The sequence below is a fragment of the Lemur catta genome, chromosome 12 (assembly GCF_020740605.2).
Source record: "Lemur catta isolate mLemCat1 chromosome 12, mLemCat1.pri, whole genome shotgun sequence".
In the NCBI taxonomy this organism is placed as follows: domain Eukaryota; kingdom Metazoa; phylum Chordata; class Mammalia; order Primates; family Lemuridae; genus Lemur; species Lemur catta.
The window spans coordinates 34,911,806-34,931,815 of NC_059139.1; the positions used below are offsets into that span (position 1 = coordinate 34,911,806).

The 20,010-nt window shown below is 36.8% G+C and overlaps 2 protein-coding genes across 5 annotated transcripts in view; one reads left to right on the plus strand and one right to left on the minus strand.

Moving 5' to 3' along the window:
- The first annotated feature begins 3,038 nt into the window (after positions 1-3,038).
- Positions 3,039-17,544, plus strand: SETD9 (SET domain containing 9). Of its 2 annotated transcripts, none has more exons than XM_045565729.1 (6): positions 3,039-3,499; positions 4,934-5,301; positions 6,411-6,534; positions 6,794-6,909; positions 7,816-7,921; positions 9,090-9,493. In XM_045565729.1, the coding sequence occupies exons 1-6, from the start codon at positions 3,144-3,146 to the stop codon at positions 9,175-9,177; spliced, it is 1,158 nt and encodes a 385-aa protein (XP_045421685.1). In that variant the 5' UTR covers positions 3,039-3,143; the 3' UTR covers positions 9,178-9,493. The 2 variants fall into 2 exon arrangements, with proteins under 2 accessions (XP_045421685.1, XP_045421686.1); XM_045565730.1 differs by lacking the exon at positions 9,090-9,493 and adding an exon at positions 17,345-17,544 and having other exon boundaries at positions 3,111-3,499.
- MIER3 (MIER family member 3) overlaps positions 11,637-20,010 on the minus strand; it is a 30,584-nt gene continuing 22,210 nt past the window's right edge. For all 3 annotated transcript variants that reach the window (XM_045565725.1, XM_045565727.1, XM_045565726.1), the window contains 3 exons: positions 15,943-16,070; positions 15,717-15,859; positions 11,637-15,606 (listed from right to left, as the gene is read on the minus strand). In XM_045565725.1, the coding sequence (XP_045421681.1) occupies positions 15,149-15,606; positions 15,717-15,859; positions 15,943-16,070 (729 nt within the window). In that variant the 3' untranslated portion in view covers positions 11,637-15,148. The remainder of the gene's footprint in view (positions 15,607-15,716; positions 15,860-15,942; positions 16,071-20,010) is intronic.

The window sequence follows — 20,010 nt, forward strand, 5'->3', positions numbered from 1 at the left end:
GATAAAAAAAGAAACCACAAAGAAAATTTTAAAATATTTTGTACCGAGAGATAATGAAAATACAATGTATCAAAATTTCAGGGATTTGGCTAAAGTAATGCTTGGAAGGAAATTTATAACTTAGATGCTTCTATTAGAAAAGAAGAAAAGACTAAAATCAGTGATGTAATATTCTACTTTAAGAAACTAGCAAAATAAACCCACAGTGAGTAGAAAATATAAAATAATAATGAACAAAATCAACAGAATAGAAAATAAACAGAGAAAATTAATAGTCAAAAGAGCTGTTTCTTTGAAGATTGACAAACCCCCCAATGACACTGATGAAGAAGAAAAGAGAACAACATCACCAAAATCAAGAACAAAAGTGGATCATCACTATAGATCACACAGACATTAAAAGGATAGTAAGACAATATTTATTAACAGCTTTATACCAAGAAATTTGACAATTTAGACAAAAGAACAAATTCCATGAAAAATATAATTTACCAAACTAGACATAAGATTAAACAGAAATTTTGAATAGCTCCATATCTTTAAAAGAATTTGACAATGTATCATTATAATTCACTATATTAACAGAACAGAGAGAAACTATATGGTCATCTGAACAAATAGCAGAGAAAAGCATTTGATATTCATCATTCAGTCAAAATTTAAGATAAGCTAAAATTCTTGGAAAGTCAAAAATAGAAGAGAACTTCTTAAAACACCATAAAGTATATCTACCAGAAAATTACAGTAAATATTAAACTTCAAGGTGAAACTGTAAAAATGGAAGAACAAAGAGTATTTATACAAACTAATATGGGTAGATCTCCAAGATACATTTTTGAGTAAATGAAAGAAGTTTTGGATGTTTGTAGTATTTTAAAAACGCTCACACAAAATACTACGTATTTTCTATAAGAACATACACAGGTATGTAAATGCATAGAAATAAGACTGGCAGAAAACACATCAGTCTGATAACTTCTGAGAAGAGGCAGCCAGGACCAGGAGTAGCAGAGGTATATACAGGGTGAAGGGTTTGGTTAAAGGAGACTTAGCCTTATCTACCATGTTTCTATTAACATTTGTTATAAGAAGAATGTTGTTTTCATGAATTACTTAGCTAACCAAAACTTAATTTTAATACCACAAATATAAAAGCACTGGAAAAATATACAAAAACTGCTTTTGTTTTTTCGGATAAATACATTACCATAGGTAAGAATTCGACTAGTTCTTTTTGGTTCCTTGTAAGTTGGGAGACTATAAAAGCAGTTTCTTTGTATGCCATTTATTGACACATCCTGGAACCAAATTGACTCCATTTAGCAAGTCAGGTAAATCTAGATTATGCCAAGTTACCAAACACAGAGTCTAAGGGAAAGACCTCTAGAGTTTGCGAACATTCTATATGATATTAGAGTGAAATAGAAAGAGACGTTGTAGATACTCTTTTTTCCCTTTATTTCTTTCGGAATAGAGCAAATTAATCCTGAGGCCACTGACATTTGCCCGAATTTTCACTAGATCTGAGCTGTTCAATTTTGACTTTAGGTTAGGATTCATTTTCACTCTCAGGCAAAGAATAGGAAGCCAACTTTCCAGCCTGAGGAAATGACACTAACACATTTATCTCCTAACAAACACTTGGTGATTTAAAGATGGTTACAGTATTCTTGTAGTTTGCCCCAAGAAAACCGAGCTCTGTCCAAACCTGTCACGTGCACGTGTGTGTGTGTGTGTGTGTGTGTGTGTGTGTGTGTATGTTGGGGAAGGACAGTTGTGAAAATCCTTTCAAATTTTACCTATAGAGGGACTACTTCCCACCTCATTTTATGGGGCCAGCATTACCCTAAATACCAAAACCAGGTAAAGACATTACAAGAAAACTACAGAACAATAGTTCTCATGAACAAGATGCAAAACTTTTAAACAAAACTTTACCAAATTAAATCCAAAAATATATTGAAAGGATAATATTTAATACATCATGACCACACTATAGTGACAGCAAACAGATCAATGTTTGCTTGGGGATGAGGGGCAGTGGCTGGATGGAGGGATTACAGGAGGTCATAAGAAAACTTTTGGGGGTGATGAATATGTTCACTATCTTGATTGTGATAGTTTCACAAGTATATATGTATGTCAAAAACTTATCAAACTGTTCATTTTAAAAATGTGCGTTTATTATATGCCAACTGGACCTCAATAAAACTGTTTTTAAAAACACATTTTGCCGGCAGGGTGCGGTGGCTCATGCCTGTGTTCCTAGCTTTCTGGGAGGCCGAGGCGGGAGGATAGCTGCAGCTTAGGGGTTCAACACCAGCCTGAGCACAGTGAGACCCCGTGGGTCTACCCTAGAAACACGAAAGACAAAAAAAAAAAAATACACAAAACCACAAAATCCAGCCGGGCATTATGGCGCGCCTGTAGTCCCAGCTACCCGGGAGGCTGAGGCAGAAGGATCGCTCACAGCCCAGGACCTGGAGCTTGCGGTGACCTACAATTACTGCACTCTACCCAGGGACACCAAGGGACACTCTGTCTCAACAAAAACAAGAAAACTGATGGAGCACCTACTTGAAAACCCCCACCCCTTCATTTAAAAAAAACAAACACATTTTGCCTATGTAGTCTTGTCTTTGAGTGTTTGGGAGAATGAAGAGAAAAACTGGAGTGAAAACAGGGAAGGCATCTCCCTATGCCCCCAAGGCTGGAGTGCAGTGGCCTGATCATAGCTCACCGTAACCTCGAACTCCTGGGCTCAAGCCATCCTCTGGCCTCGGTCTCCCAAAATGCGGGGATTACAGGCATGAGCCATCGTGCTCCCCCCTTTTTTAAATATTAAGTATATACATTCGCCAAAGTCCCAAATCGGTAACTTTTTGGAACATGGGTTCAGTCGGGCAGAAGGGCCTGATGTCTAAGGGTAGGACTGAAACTCTTGTTCCCGAAGAGTCAGGCTGCTGCGGGGCAAGGGAGAAGCAGAGACGGATGGAACACGGCGCAGCCGGCACAAGGGGGAAGGCAGGGCAAGGCTTGCGAAAGAAGCTCGGCGGTCAACTCTGGGCTGCGTTCCTCGAGGGCATGATGCCCTGCGACCCTCTGCGCACAACCAAGGCTAGTGTGAGTGTGCGCGCGCGAAAATGCTCAAACCACACGAGAAAGAACAAGTGCAAACGGGGGCCTCCTTCCAGCTCTGCGCGCCTCTGGCTCAGCGGGCTGGGGTCAAAAAAGGGGAAGGGCGAGAGCCCGCGCAAAGGGGGCCAGGCGCTGCCAGGCACTCTAAGGGCGGAAACCGAGGAGGGCGGGACAACGCGGCCCGCTCCGCCCGGGCCGGGGCGGGCCCGAGCCCGCGACCCGCCTCTCCCGCGCCGACCTGGTCACGGCCCCGCGGGGCAGCCATGCCGCGCCGCCTGCTGCGGGGCCTGTGGCAGCGATGGCGCCGTTACAAGTACCGCTTCGTCCCCTGGATCGCGCTGAACTTAAGCCACAACCCAAGGTGAGAAGGCGGGGCGGCCGCACCACGGGTACCTTCTGTCAGGTCCCAGACGCCGCCACTGCGGCGAAGCCGCGGAGCCACCTGCGGGCGGGCGTGCCCTCAAGCGGCCGAAGGGCCCGAGGAGGCGGGCCCTGGGTGGGCGGGGTCTGAGGCCGCGTCCGGGTTTGAGGCTGGCGGGCGAGCGGCGGGTGGGGCCGCGGTGGGCGGGGCCAGAGGCGGGTCCGGCCGCGGCCGGCCAAGGGCCTGAAGCGGGCGCGGCCCTTGGGTGGGCGGGGCCTGCGGCCTCTCCCAGTGTCCTCCGCGCTGTTAGGCCTGCAAGGTCGGGTTTGCAGGCGGTTCTTGGCGCTTGTTCCTCTTAGGGGTCCGAGCTGGCTGGAGCTCCTGTATCTGGGCAAAAATAGAAACTTTAAAAAAAGAGGCTACTCTTACCTCGTGGTAGTGCGTGGCCTTTTCTCCGCCGAGGCATGTTTAGGAGCTTGAACTTCCTCAGAAAAGCCAAAGCAAGGTTTATTTTCACAGCTCCATACAAATAATTTATGTGGTGAAAGCAACCCAGCTCGGCTGTGAGAATACCTTGGAGTGGCTAAAGCATAAAACGTACGAAAAGCGACTAAAAACACGTCGGGTTTTGAGTACGCTAGCTGAGTAGGTCGCCCTGGACAGTGACGCTGCCGGCATTATTAAGGGTATGCTAGTGATCTGCAAGGAGTCAACACAGTGCTTACCACACAGGCAGACTAGGCCTCCTGGAAGAGCAGTTAACGAAAAATTGGGAAGCCCAAGAGATTTCCTGAAGTTTCATACGAGGGAGACATGAATGCAGGTGCATCGTTACTATAGAATTGTGCGGTGGAAATTGCACGCGTTTTGTTCAAGAGTAAAAATAATACAATCAGTACAATTGGAAATTATGTACTAAAGTTGTTGAAATAAGTGATGCAGTCATTAAAGAAGGTGGTACTCCTGGAGAGAATGTGACAAAGTATATGCCACATTTGTCTTTGAAACTACATGCCTGTAAAGAAAGCCATTGAATATGAGGGTTCTCATGATGTGATACTCAAGTGGTTGTTGGGTGTAGTGGAGGAGAGAGCTGAGCTTCTGGCTCTCCCACTTGCTGGCTTTTGGACCTTGGGAAGTTCCCTAACACCTCCAAGCCTGTTTCGTCGTCTGCAAAAATGGGATAATGAAAGGACCCAAAACCATTTGGTACAAAATGGGCCTTTCATAAATTCTGGCTACTTGTGTGGGTAGTGTTGGGAGTTAGGTAACAAGAGCTACCCCAAACAATTATTTTCTGAACTTCTTGAGCTTTATGTTTTAACACAGCAGAATAATCTTACAGTTCATTAAGGCCAGTAACCCAGAAATCGTGAAGATAGTGTGGCTCTTATCAGTTGAAAGATAGTGAATAGAAACTTTTCCCATTTTCAGGACCCTCCGATATGTTCCAGAGGAATCTAAAGACAAAGTTATCTCAGATGAAGATGTCCTAGGAACATTATTGAAAGTTTTCCAGGCTCTATTTTTAAATGATTTTGATAAACAATCAGAAATCTTGACTATGCTTCCAGAACCTGTTAAATCAAAATATCAAGACCTTCTGGCACTTGAACATCAAAGGGTGACACTGCTTGAAAACAGACATCAACAACAAAATATTTTAAAACCAGAAGAAATTCTTTATAAGACATTGGGTTTCACTGTTGCTCGAGCAACTAGCTCTTTGATTTCTGCTGGAAAAGGTGTCTTCGTCACTAAAGGATTGGTACCAAAAGGCGCGGTTGTATCTATGTATCCTGGTAACAGCTCGATTAGTACTTTGCCAAGTTTCTTGCATACTGATTAATATAAGCTCAACAAAATGCCTAGCCCTGTAATATTTAAAGGGTTGAATGTGAAACTCAGGTTTCCACAGATTTTTAAAGTTCTACTTTGGGAATGAACTGTTTGTAAATTATGTATTAGAAAGTATCATGGAGTATTTGTTGGAATAAATGCACTTTCCTTTTAAGGAAATCTTTCTAGCCAAAGATTTCCACCTGTACAAATTGTATAGTCCACTTGTACAAATTACTTAGAAAGCACTAGAGAATAAGCCACTTTGGCTTAGTTGATGACTAAAGATAAAAATGGTATGGGTCAAAACATAAAAGATAAGAGTTTAAATCCATAAATCACTGAATAAAGGTCTTCCTGCCATTTCTACACTAGTAAGGCAACTTCTTTGCAAAAAAAGATCATTGACTAGCATGCTCAATAGAATTTTATTTGTTAAACTTACGTTATTTGGTATAGTGGAAAGTGTATACGTGAATATTTGAGTCAGGTAGACCGTGTTTTTAAAAAGTAATTCTGCTATTTTCTAATTTTACATCCCTAAGCAAGAAAGTCTGAGTTTCCTGCTATACAACTAACCTAACTCTATAAAGATTAAATAGAACAAGCCAACCAATCAGTTAATACTAAAATAAATTTAATAGATTAACATGCCTGGCACATAAGAAGCACCTGGTAAATATTAATTTTCTCCTTTCCTCCTTTGCCAGAAAAAGGAGAAACATCCTGAATGTCAGACTCATCTGTGCCCATATATGTCTATTATTAAATTATTAGCAAAATACATTTTTAAAAGACCCTTTAGATGTCAAATCATACTCTACTTAAAAATATATATGTGACTTTGTAAAACTGAACCTAAAATGTGGTGTTCATTTTATCATTAACCAAGATAGTTATATTTTATTCTGCTGTGTGGACAAGTTGGTTCTATGCTTGCTATTGGACATTCACTCTTTAAAGGGGAAAAGTAACTAAAGAAAATGTGATTATGTTTCAGAGAAAGGTTCTTACCACAGTGTTTATGATTTTTCCATGTTGCTGTAATATGTCTTATCTTGTGATATTATAGGTACAGTATATCAGAAGTATGAGCCAATCTTTTTCCAGTCCATTGGAAATCCATTTATTTTTAGATGCCTGGATGGGGTACTTATTGATGGAAATGACAAAGGAATATCAAAAGCTGTGTACAGGTAAGTGATGCCCATGTTCAAATTTAAGTGTAGGAAACACAACCACACTTACAACAATGATAATGACCAATAGCATTCGTGCTTTAAATAAAAATCTATTTAGATAGCTTCTGTGTAACAACTGTTGTCCTGTTGATTAGACAAGTTTTTTTTTAAGAGAAATTGCACTTGTTTAATTCTAAGGTAAATTTTGTATTTTTGAATTCTATTTTAAGATACAGAACAATAACCCCTTAGCTAATGCTTTCTCCTGTTTCAGATCTTGCAATGGGAGGGACCGACTTGGCCCTTTAAAAATGAGTGATAGTACATGGCTAACATCAGAAATTAATAATCCCCTGGCTGTAGGACAGTATGTCAACAATTGTTCCAATGGTAAGTAAGCATCATGGAGCTGTGAGATGCGATATAACAATGGTTAATTCTACTCCTTTGCCACATGACTGAGCGCCAGAGGCAGTTGAGTGTAACATCTCAGGTATTCAAAGTCCTTAATTAAGCAACTATAACTTTTGGAGGGAAGATAGCAGAAAGAGAGGATTTGGGGAAATAATGGTACACATTACATGGAATTCTTTAAGTTACTGTTTTTGTTCTGATTTTTTAGTGAGTATAGGCAATTGATAACTGCCCTTTTGATCATTATTATTTTAGCATTTTTTAAATAGCGTTTTAGTTAATTTAGAGATTATTTTGTCAGTGCCACTGGTATCCTCTTTCTATTGCTAAGTTTGTGAGTCACTTACCTTCTTTAGGATTTAACTTTCCCATAAGTGAAAGTTTGATCATTTGGCTACATTTAGCATAGGCTTTGTTGTTAGGGAGATGTGAACTCCAAGCCTGACTCTTTTATTTAGCCTCTAACCTTTTTGAGCCTCTATTTCTTGGTATATCAAAAGTAAATAATAAAACATACAGTTTATTATATATGTTTATATATAATATATAACTTATATAATATATATTTATATATTATATATATGTTTATATAATATAAATGTGTTTATTATGTTATATGTAAATGTTTTATTTACTTTTTATTCTGTTTTACATATTATTTACTATATATATAAAAATATATATAAATATATAAAATCTAACAGCTTCATTCCCAATGACCCATTTAAAAAAAAAATCTAACAGTGCCTAGAACATAGTAGTAATTATTTTGAGCATGTTCCAATAATTTAGAAAACCATATGTTAAGTGTCATAATTCAATACTGTTTTCCATGACCTTGTATCATGGTCCTTTTTCTAAAAATTTTGTGCTTGTTCCTAGACAGAGCAGCTAATGTCTGTTATCAGGAATTTGATGTGCCTGCAGTTTTCCCTATAGAACTGAAGCAGTATCTTCCAAACATTGCCTATAGCTATGACAAACAAAGGTTAGTCTTCTAAAAGAGCATTTCCTATCTTATGTGGTACTTAAAAAAATACTTTCTAAGAAAAAGCTATATAGAATTTGGGGTAAGATATTTTTATTGAAAAATTATAAGTAACTTAGATTTTTTTATGTTCATAACACTTTAATGTGTTAATGTAGGCTTATTTGAAATTTAAAATTTTCCTGTAACTTAGCTTATTCTGCTTATTATTACCCATTGTGGTTCTATGTAACACTTTAGAAGTATTGACTTTAAAGTTTTTTTCTTGTGATTCTGTTGTTTTTCCTACCCATAAAATCTTCAAATACATTTTTAGTCATTTAAAGTATCATGTTCTCTACCTCACAAGAAAGAGGCCAAATTACACTATTTCTTTTGCCCATTTCACTATTTGGTTCTGAAACCAAGGACTGTATTCAGAAAACACATATTTTAATGTAATGTTTATTTTCTGCTTATTAAGTGGAAAGTCTACTGAGAATTGAGTATTAAGAATACTCAAATAACAATTTTTAATATAAGTAATTCTGGAGAGCTGAGTTCTTAATGCTGTAGGAATATATAATCTTTATATCATTTCACTGAGTTGCTAGCACACATTTTATATAGGACCTATTAAATTGTCCTTTTAAGATGAATGATTTTTAAAACTCTAGGACTATTCACTATACTTAAAATTTGATAACTTTTGTGTCTCTACATGTATGTGTTAGAACAATTAGGTTTTTTTAGCCATACACTCCGGGGTATGATGTCATTAGAACTTCGAAGGTGTACATATAACAGTGTCTTATTGTGTCCAGAAAAAGTATTTTTTTTTAATTCCGACTAATTTTAAGTAATGTTTCCATTTTTTAGAATACAAGATATCAGTTTGTGATATCAGTTTTGGGGGCCTAAACATAGAAACAGAGTTTTCCGAAGAGGTAGTCAGTTGTATAAACCTATTGATTTGTGGTCTTTTTAATGATATGGACATACTCTAGAGTACCTGCATCAGGGAGAGATAAGAACTATTTCCTCACAGAAATCAAATGTATAAACTAAAATGTAAGGAACCTGAGTAGAGAGAAAGTTACAACTATAAAACCTATACTGGTTATATTAAAAATCTGAGCTTTTATCTGTCACTATTCTTACCTTTTGTATATATTTTTTTTGTTTTCAGCCCGCTTCGATGTGTCGTTCTTGTCGCACTTAGGGACATAAACCAAGGAGAAGAGTTTTTTTCAAACTACTACACAATTGTCAGCTAACTCCAAATTAGAAATTAGGTTTTCTACTCAGTTATCTAAATGTTTTTTGTTAATCAGTTCTCTGAGTTCCACCTGTAGAACAAATATTTTGAGACCTAATTGGAGTAGGAATTTTTTGTTTTTGTTGATATTATATTTATGTTCCAATTTCATGATAAAAGCTATTTGCTTCATTACAATTTCAAATTTGTAATGCAATTCAAATTTTAATTGGGCTTCACCTAAATACACAATAGCTTATTAAATTAAAACCTACTACTTGAACTTACAATTTCAATTTTTCTTTTGTTTATTTTGTACAGCTAAGTGGTGGTTTGTAAAATTTTAGCCAAGCACCAGTAATTTTTGTAGTACTATTGATGTCTACAAACTTATGTAAATACTTTATTTTTATAGAATCAAGTAAAAAATATCTATTGTGTTGCTATGAGTAAATTGGTGTGTGTATGTACAATTTAAAGGTTGTTCTAGCTAGATAGGAGCAAAATGTGAGGTCCTTATACTATTTACTCTTTGAACATTTCCATACCAAAAAAGGTTTAAAAAAAAGGGCAAGAGATTGTTTTCATGTGGGAATATAGTTAAAAGATAGTGTCAATGGGAGGAATACCTGTTCCCCATGTCTCAGGTTTTATGTGAAGGGCTTCCATTTGTAATGCTCGTAGCCTCTCTGTCTCCCCACTGGAGGAAGTGACTTTCTGAGAGTATGTTTGGAGAACTAGGCACCAATGGCCCACACCCTTCTAGTTCCTTCTCTGTAGACTCTGCCTGCCAGCAGAAAGAATGTGTCCTGGGCAGTTCTCTGCCTTATGCAGGGAGCAGCCTGTAGCCAGCCCAGCCAGTGCCAGAATGAGTCTACTTCAGAGGTGGAGTATTAACAAGCCAACCTGGCCAGAACTCTGAAGCCATCTTCCCCAGAATTTTATTAGCAGTAGTTACTTTGATCTCCATAGACCTGACTCCTGCTCCAATTATCAGTTCTAAACTTGGATAGGAAGGAGGGTGTTATTTACTGGGCCCCTGAAATCTTCATGGAACCTGTATAACCAGATTCTGACCACCTTCACTGCTGTGCCACCAGCTTTACTCCCCTAGTTCATTACAATTTCAATTGCCTCCTAATTGTCTTTCCTCTTTGTCTTTCCTGCCCTGCTTACAGAATACATCACCAAGAGTGATTCTTTTAAAGTTAAAGTCAGATCTTGACATGTCCCTGCTCAAAATCCTCTTCCTGTCCTGGAGCAAATGAAGTCCTTCACATACATGATCTAGCTGCTCGTCGCAGATCTGCTCTCCTGGCTCTCACCTTGCTCATTCCCTCCCAGCCACACCTGCCCCCTGGCCAGTCCCTGAACCTGCCAGGCACGTTCCCACCTCAGGGCTTCTGCACTTGTTGCTTCTGCCTGCAAAGGTCTTCCCCCAGATGGCCACATAGCTTGTTCTCCCCTTTCCTGTCACCTTCTCAGAGAGGAGCCTTGCCTAATCACCCTGTTGAAGTTGCAATCCCTGGCTGCCACCCCAGTACTCTCCTTTCCACTTCCGTATTTTTCTCTGTAGCACTTATCACCAGCAGGCTCAAAAAGCAAACTATTGATGGAAATTATGGTCAAAATGACTTCTAGTAGCCTAGAAGTCACTAGAGATTGTGCTTCCACAAGGCTTCTCCCCCTCTCAAAGCCTGAAGTACTGTGTAGTTCCTACGGGGCACCTGGCTGCTGCCTTGGCTGTATTCAAATACTGTGCTTGTCCCCCCTCTGGAAGTGCTTCTGTGCATGTGTCCACCTCACAAGCCCTCCACACTGAGGCCCTTTGGTGTCTAAGAATGAGGGAATATGGTTTTAGACAAGTAACCAAAGGCAGAGGAGAAAAAGTTTTTGCTTTCATTCTATCCCCTTCTTGGCCTTGTACAATATTTGGATATTATGTGCAGTATGATCACTGCATCTTAAAAATGGAACTAGATAAAAGTTCTGGTCACAGAAAATGAAATACAGGGACAAACTTGTGAAATTAGGCTAAGGCAAGATCTTTAGCTTGAAATGATGAAAGTTTAGGAAAAATGAGACTAGGTAGATTCAATGAAACTATGAATAGTGTAGATAAGGAAGACTAGTTGACCATAATCTGTCAAATAATACTTGATCAAATTTCAGATATCATGTTTTCCTAAAAGACCCAGTTGCTTAGAACAGTGTTTGAAACATAACATTCAACAAATGCTTCCTGAATTAAACTGAAAGTATAATCCTTAAGAGGGTTAGAATTTTATTATAGATGGAAAAATACTATAGAGGATTTAAAGAAAACTTATCTACCACCTTTATTACTTACGTATCATATGTCTTAGTTACTGCATGTAAAACCAATTTAACAGGGGTGTAATATTAGCTATTTGGTATAGCTTAAGATTAAATAAAAAATCTATTTTTGGCAAATACTCACACAAACCAAGAAAAAAAAAGATTTCCAGATTTTTATTTCTGGAACTGTACACCAGGTATTAAAGTACAACAAATACAAAATAATGCTCAAAAAAATCAGTGTTTATGTACAAATATTAAAATCAATGCAACAATAGCAACTTCCTCTTGAACATCTGATACTAAAACTTGTTCTGATTGTCACTAATTTATCTCAGACTCACAGGGTACTTATTTCAAACTGGGACAACTGGAATCACTGGTCATCTAAGAGGAATAGTATCTACCATATTTAACAATAAAACTAATAGTTTCCTCCTTTTAGTGAAAAAATTAGGAACTTTTTAAAAAACATAGTAATGTCAATATTTTTATAAATTATTTCAATTCCCATTTGTAGACAATGTGCTTTGAAACTCTGGGCAAACAATCTCCTTGGTGGTCAGGTTTATTTGTTAGTTTACATTCAAAGTTGAAATACTCACTAGAGACTTTGGTTAAATTAAATAGTATCACTATGCTCTATCAGATCTGGCGTTCTCAAATATTTATGACCCTCGATTTTAAAAATTAAAAAGGAAACAATTGCACAATTCTTTGACCTAATTGTACAGATTTTAGTATTATTTAAAACAGTATTCTACATCCTTCAAGTAAATTCAGCAGTTGACCATGACAAGAGGAAAACTAAACATTTAAAAAGCTAGTGTAAAAAAGATGAAGTACAACTAACAAAAGTAAAGTATTGCTATAATCACAGCACCAGTTACACTTCTAAATGAATCCACTGTCCTCTTCAAATTCCCTGTACATTAAAGATATATCAGCCAACACTGCAACTGCTCACCATGAATTTTTGGTTTGTTCATACAAAAATAATGCGGCAAAGGAAAAAAAACAAAGAATTTATCACAGTTTGTTATAAGAATTGTGCTTAACACTTGATAAAAAAGGCATTATTTCTTCATATGATTATAAATCAGTTTTCATGCTTTCAAACGCAATTCTTTTAATAAACAGTAACAAATTCTGTTAAGATGTTTAAACGGAGAGAAAAAACAGTAAATTCAGCTTTTAAAAGAAAATTCAATAAATAGCTATTTTACATGGATAAAGTCATAGTGGTACAATTTATGAATGTCACATCAAGCATGCACAAAAATGGTATTATACATGGCAGAAGTAGTCAGAAAATATTGAATTAGATCTAAAAAGATATGAAGAATTTACACTTATGTACAAAAATCTTGCAAATTATTGCCTCATTTTAACAAGGAATTAAAAGTAAACGTTACCAGCTAGTTAGCACTCTCTAAGAGGCTAAAATCAGATTGGCATTTAAAAATCTATTAAACTAGCTGGAATTTATTTTTCTCTCATACCATTTTCTGGATTTTGGTCAAAAATCTTTATTTAAATAACTAAAGTGTCCATTCAACTTGCTGATAATCAAAACTTTAGATAAGAAACACTGTTTCCATCTTATATCAAGATCCCAGCAATGCATAGATAAACTGAATATATTACTGCATCAGCTACTGAGAATGGGCATGTTCATTTAAGTGCAACTGGTATTAGCATTCAGTCATCTTTGTGTAAATTATTTATACAGACCAGCCACTGTAAACCCAGAGTGAAAATTAAAGTTATAACAATGGAACATTATGGCCAGTATCTTACTAAATTATAGAAAGTGTACTGATTTTTAATAAAAGAAATAAGGTTCAAAGTTTAGCACAACCAACACAGCAATAAGAAGCTGACAACCTTGGATAAAAATACCAGAAAGCAACACAGAGCCCAGGCTACCCATTATTTACTGTGTGCATACAGGAATGCTAGACTTCAGATGTATAAATTAGACTGATTTTAAGTTATTAACTACTTTTGTCCACTGTGCTAAACTAAATTTTATAGTAAATGTGCTACTGCGTAAACACTTCAAAGCAATCTTCATTAAAATGCTGCAAAGAAAAACAATACACATCATCCAAAACTAAGGATGTCATTGCAGTTCACAGTTTGTATAATAAATACCCTCCCTTTCGATCACTAATCACTACGTCCTATCTACTCATCAGCACAACCTTGAAGCAACTTACACTTACAAATATTAGCAATGTAGCCAAACATTTAAGTTTTTTGCAAAGCAACACAACTAGTAAAAATCAAAAATTTTAATTAAGATGGTGCCAAAAAAAGGAATTTTGTATTTTAACTATACTATAAAAGCAAAGCTTATTACATCCTAATACTGTATTACATATTGTTTGATTCACCTTATAACTTAAAGAGGCATGTCTATAGAGCAAAAATGGCCGAAGTTTATGACAATGGCTTCCCATTCACGATGTTTAGAATAAAAACAAAACTGAGATACAACTGAATGTTTATCACTTTTTAAAACTTAAAAGTGGTAACGTACCATTCTATTTCGGATAGGAACTCACATTTTTCTTGCCAAGTGTTCAAGCTAAACAAAAAAGCTTAAATATACTTCAAGGTTCTACTGCATTATGTATAAAATCTAGAAGTCCCTCTAAATATTAACACTTTGAACTGCAGTGCTAAGAACAACTTAAGAGGTGTCCCAAAATGTAAACCATTGAGTGGCAACATCCTAGGCTTTGTAGACTGTGCTTCTGCAAGTCAACTGCCTCAGGATAAACTAAATTATCAATAACCGGTATATGATTTTTACGACTACAATCTTGACAATGGTGGACAAAACCCCATATGAATACCACATCTTCAAATACCAAATTTTTAGCCAATAAATGAAGTTACACAGAAATCTCCTGGCAGTAAAATGGCCAATTCTGTGTAAGGTAGCCCTGGTCTAGAATTTTGAAGCAGGATCCAAGCAAGTGTCTTCATAATTTGCACACAGTTCCTCGTGCTGGCTTCCATAAAGATGGATTTGCTGTTTTGTAAACTGAAGTGCTCTAGTTGAATAACATGAGAGAAGTTTCCATTTTTAAAAAATCCTTGCATGTTTGTGCAGTTTAAAGAAACCTACCCCTGCTTTTATTAATTAAGAAAATAAAACCAAAAAAATGCTACATTGAGCAGGGATCGGGATCGGTACCTGTAAACATTGTTATTCCACTGCATCCGTTACGGCAAAAGGAATTTACATGAAAAGAAGCCACACCATTCAGTTCAGAACATCTGTGCTGGTTTTGAGCTGGTGGCCTCTGTCTACAGGTTTTAAAATTGGGAGTGAGGGCAGTGGGGAACAGAAAAGAATAGAAAAAGAAGGGAGTGGGGAAGAGGTACTGGGGGATGAGGAAGAGAGAAGCAGAGCTTAAAGCTGCACCACAGAGTTCAATCTTAGTTCCCAACTCTGCTGATCATAGTTCATTTCCACATTTATGGATTGAAAAATGAAAATACTCTTGATAAATCAAGATATAGTTCTATACATACTGACATCACTGATGTCATAGTGAAAAAGGTTCAAACTTCCAGTGAAAGACTATGCAAACCTGATAGCTCCCCTCAAGTTTACTGGTACTGAACACACACTGTTTCTGGGCTCCTTCCCTGTGTCACTCAGAGTGAAGGGCAGTGTGCTGATGCAGAGCGTGGGCGCTGATGAAACCATTGGTCTCGTTGGCAGACAGACTGCCAAAGTCAGCCACAGAAACAGCCATTTTGGCACTGGTGATGTGATGTGTGTGATTTTCAAAGTCCACACCCAGATTATTTACAGAAACCTCATTCATAAAGGATTCAGGAACAGCAATGCCCATTTTCAATCTTTTTGCTGGTCGTTCTGACTCTTCACTGCACATGTTCATAGGATTTAGCTCTGAGTGATAAAATCCAGTCTCAAATAAATTAAAACAGTCACTTTCCCCATTGCTGGGCAGGGTGAGTAACTCTTCTGTTACAACAGGCACATGATTTACTTGTCCACGGGGTGTGTTGCCCAGTGGAGGAAAGCTATCATCCAAACAATTCACATCCGTGGGGTTGCAGACAGTTGCAACACTGTTGGTCAAAGCTAAAAAGAAACAGAAAATGGTTTAATCAAGTGGTCCTGTAATTTGAAGTAAAGAGGACACAATTTTCCAACAAACTATACTAAAGAACCCAAAAAGATTTTCATTTTACCTGTCAAGTCACTGGCAGTGAAAGAGTTGAGAATATTCAGCTGTTGATCAGGAATAGGTTCGGGCCGGTTAGAAGTTAAGGCTGAAGTATTTACCGTCCCACCCAAAGCTTCTGTTTCATCTACCAAACGATCCATATAGTCCCTGAAAAATACACCCCAATAATTTTATGACTGCATATCATGATTAAAAACAAAAGTCACTAAAGTCAAGCCCATGGTACTTACGTAACTCCGGGGTGATGGTTATATCGTTTCTTTCCAAATTTTGTCTGTTGAGCAAAGTAATCATAACGTTCAGATTTCTTCCACATATAGTAGAATGCTACACATTCAGCAACTGTTCTAGTTCTCACCTAACAAGAAAAGTTGAATTTTAAAAATAAAACAAAGTCAACCCATTTTTTATACAATTTTTCCCCTTACAACACTAACTTCAATCCATGGGTCTTATTTTCTATCCTCCCAGTTATGAAATTCCAAACACTTTTATTAGTGAAATGTCTTTACTTTTAATAATGAGGCCATTTTCAAAAGCCCAAAGTTGTTTTTAGAAAAATTAGAATGTATTAGTTTATAAAAAAAGTACGCATCCAGAAATTCTCTAACACATTTACTAAAAATCCTTAAATATTGGCACATTCTTTATTTCTCTTCATTGAATTCTTGCTGTGATTCTGACTATAGTGAGGGGTTCTTAACTTTGGATTAACCAACCCCTCAGAGGTCCATGAATGGATTTCATTGGGATCTATTACTTCCCAAAATTATATGCAGGTACACTTTTCTGGGGAGAAGGAATGCAGCCTCATCAGATTATCAAAGGGTTCCATTATCCAAAAAAGGTTAAGAACCCTTGGCAAAGGAATCAATAATCTATAGCATCTGGAATTTAAGATTATTTGCTGGCTAAAGGTAGGACTTTTTTCCTCCAACATGTGTTTGGCTCTCATCTCCAACAGACTTTGGTAATAACAACAACAATAAAATTTGACCCTCACCAACTTGGCTCCACACTCAAACTAGGGCTCCTCTAACCACATACAGCCACAGACATGAGTTCAGATGTATGAACAAAATTCTTTATCCTTATCCAATAAACACTTTCTCCGCTGCTTAATCAGTACTCAATAAAAAAGCTTCTGTATCTCTATCCCAAATTCCTGAGCAAGTTGTGATATAAGATCACTAATATATGGACAAGCTTTTTAAACAAAGAAATACAGTATACCTTTTCAATAAACATCATTAACTATAAGTCTTCACAGAGAATGCAGGCTTCTTGGGGCCACAGACCTTTTCTGTCTTATTCACTGATATATCTCTAGTGCCTAAAACAATGTCTGGTAAGTAGAGTGGAAGGACATAATTGTTTTTGGAATGAATGGAGTAAATTTCATAAGTCATTACAAAACTGATGGTTTTATTTTTATTTAAAAAGACAACCCAGACTTCTTTAAAAATGTTTTATCTACTCATCTTATCTTTGAAAAAACATTAGGTTTTCATATGTACAGCAAGTAAGAAATTTTAAACACCATACTGGAAGGTCTAGCAATTGCAGTTAAACAAGAAGAAATAAAAGGTATACAGATTGGGAAGGAAGATATAAAACTGTCTCGGTTTGCAGATGACGTTATTGTCTACATAGAAAATCCCAAAGAATCAACAAAAAACTCCTAAAACTAATAAGCAATGATAACAAATTTGCAGGATCCAAGGTTAATATACAAAAGTCAATTGCTTTCCTATATACCAACAATGACAATTGAAATTGGAAATTAAGAACACAATACTATTTACATTAACACCCTCAAGACTTAAATACTTGGGTATAAATCTACCAAAATACATGCAAGATCTATATGAGGAAAACTACCAAAATCTGATTAAAGAAATCAAATAAGAACTAAATAAATGGAGAGATATTCTGTGTTCATGGATAGATGAATGTAGACTGACATCTCATTATTAAGATGTAAGTTGCTCCCAACTTGATCTACAGATTCAGTGCAATCTCAATCAAATCCCAGCAAGTCATTTTGTGGATATCAACAACCTAATTCTATATGGAAATGCTAAAGACCCAGAAAAAGATAAAGTTGAAGGACTCATACTACCTAACTTCAAGACTTATTATAAAGCTACAGTAATCAAGACAGTATGGTATGGGGGAAAAAATGGACAAATAGATTAATGGAACAGAAGAGAGAGCCCAGAAATACACCCACATAAATATAGTCAACTGATCATTGACCAAAGAGCAAAGGCAATTCTATGGAGGAGGAAGGATAATCTTTTCCACAAGTAGTACTACAACTGGACATCCACATGCAAAAAATGAATCTAGATACAGACCTTACACCTTTCAAAAAATTAACTCAAAATGGACTATAGATCTAAATGTAAAAATGCAAAACTATAAAAGCTCCTAGAAGATAACAGGAGAAAATCTAGATGACCTTAGGTTTGGCAATGACTTTTTAAATAAAATGCCAAAAGCATGAACAATTGAAAAAAACTGTAAAGTGGACATCATTAAAATTAAAATTACTCTACAAATGACCCTGTTAAAAGAATAAAAAACAAGCCTCAAACTGGGAGAAAATATTTGCAAAAAACAAATCTGATAAAGGACTAGAATCCAAAAATACAAATAACTCTTCAAACTTAACAATAAGAATACAAACCACTCAATTAAGGGCAAAAGATCTGAAGGGACACCTGATAAAAGATACACAAATACCAATAAGCATAAAAGATGCTTAACATCATACATCATCAGAACTGTAAATTAAAACAACAAAAAGATGCCATTAAAAACCTATTAGAATGGTGAAAATCCAAAAACACTGACATCATCAAATGCTGGTGAAGATGTGGAACAAGAGAACTCTCACTCACTGCTGGTGGGAACACAACATGGTATAGCCACTCTGGAGGACAGTTTAGCAGTTTCATACAAAACTAAACATACTTTTACCATTCCATCCAGTAATCCCTGCTCCTTGGCATTTAACCAAATGGAGTTGAAAACTTATATCCACAAAAATCTGCAAACAAATGTTTGCAGCAGCTTTAATAACTGCCAAAACTTGGAAGCAATCAAGATATCCTCTAATATGTGAATGAATAAACACATAGGCATATCCATATAATGTAATACTATTTGGTGATAAAAAGGAATGAGCTATCAAGCCTGAAAAAAGGGAGGAAACTTAAATCCATATTGCTAAGTCAAAGAAGCCAATTTGAAAAGGCTACATGCTGTATGATTCCAATTATATGACATTCTGTAATGGCAAAAGTATAGAGACAGTAAAAAGATCAGCGGTTGCTAGAGGTTGTGGGTGAGGTGGCGGGAGGGAAGAATAGGTGAAACATGGGATTTTTAGGTCAGTGAAATTTTTCCGATAGATACTGTAATGGTGGATACACGTCCTTATACATTTGTCAAAACATATTGACTCTTAGGGATTAATATCTGTGAAAAGAAAGCAAAAAGCAAAATATATATGTATATATATGTATATATTTTAAAGAGTCAGGGTCTCACTCTGTCACCCAACCTGGAGTGGAATAGCACAATCATAGTTCAGTGTAGGCTCAAGCTCTTGGGCTCAAGTGATCCCCCCGCCAGCTTTCCGAGTAGCTAGGACTACAGGCACACACCACCACATCTGGCTAGTTTTTAAACGTTTTATAAAGACGGGGTCTCATTTTTGGTAGAGATGGAGTTGCCCAGGCTGGTCTTGAACTCCTAGGCTCAAGTGATCCTCCGACCTCCCACCTTGGCCTTCCTTTACCATACCTGGCCATAGAAAAATATGCTTTTAGTTAAAAAAAAAATCACATATTGTACAATAAAAAGAGTGAACCCTAATGTAAACCATGGACTTTAATTAATAATAAGGTATCAACAGCAGATTAATTATAATAAATGTGCCATACTAACAAAAATGTTAATAGGAGAAACTATACAGGTGGAAGGGATATATGTGAACTTTGTACTTTCTGCTCAATTTTGCTGTAAACCTAAAACTGCTCTAAAAAATAAAGTCCGTTAATTTTTTTACAGGCATAAAATATTGACCTACCCACCTAAATGCTTCAAAACACTGCCTTCCTTGAGGATGAAGAGAGATAATAAAAAAGAATATTTTAATGAGACTTAACTATCCCATATTATTAGGATGAAAAAAATATGTATTTTTAAATAGACTTTAGTTTTTGGAGTAGTTTTGGGTCCACAGCAAAACTGAGCAGAAATGACAGACAGTTCCCCTATAGCTCCAG

Coding starts and splice junctions, on each gene's coding strand:
- SETD9 (XM_045565729.1), top strand. CDS start 3,144: ATGCTCAAACCACACGAGAAAGAACAAGTGCAAACGGGGGCCTCCTTC. Junction 5,302..6,410: donor GGTTGTATCTATGTATCCTG/GTAACAGCTCGA, acceptor GTGATATTATAG/GTACAGTATATCAGAAGTAT. Junction 6,535..6,793: donor ATATCAAAAGCTGTGTACAG/GTAAGTGATGCC, acceptor CTCCTGTTTCAG/ATCTTGCAATGGGAGGGACC.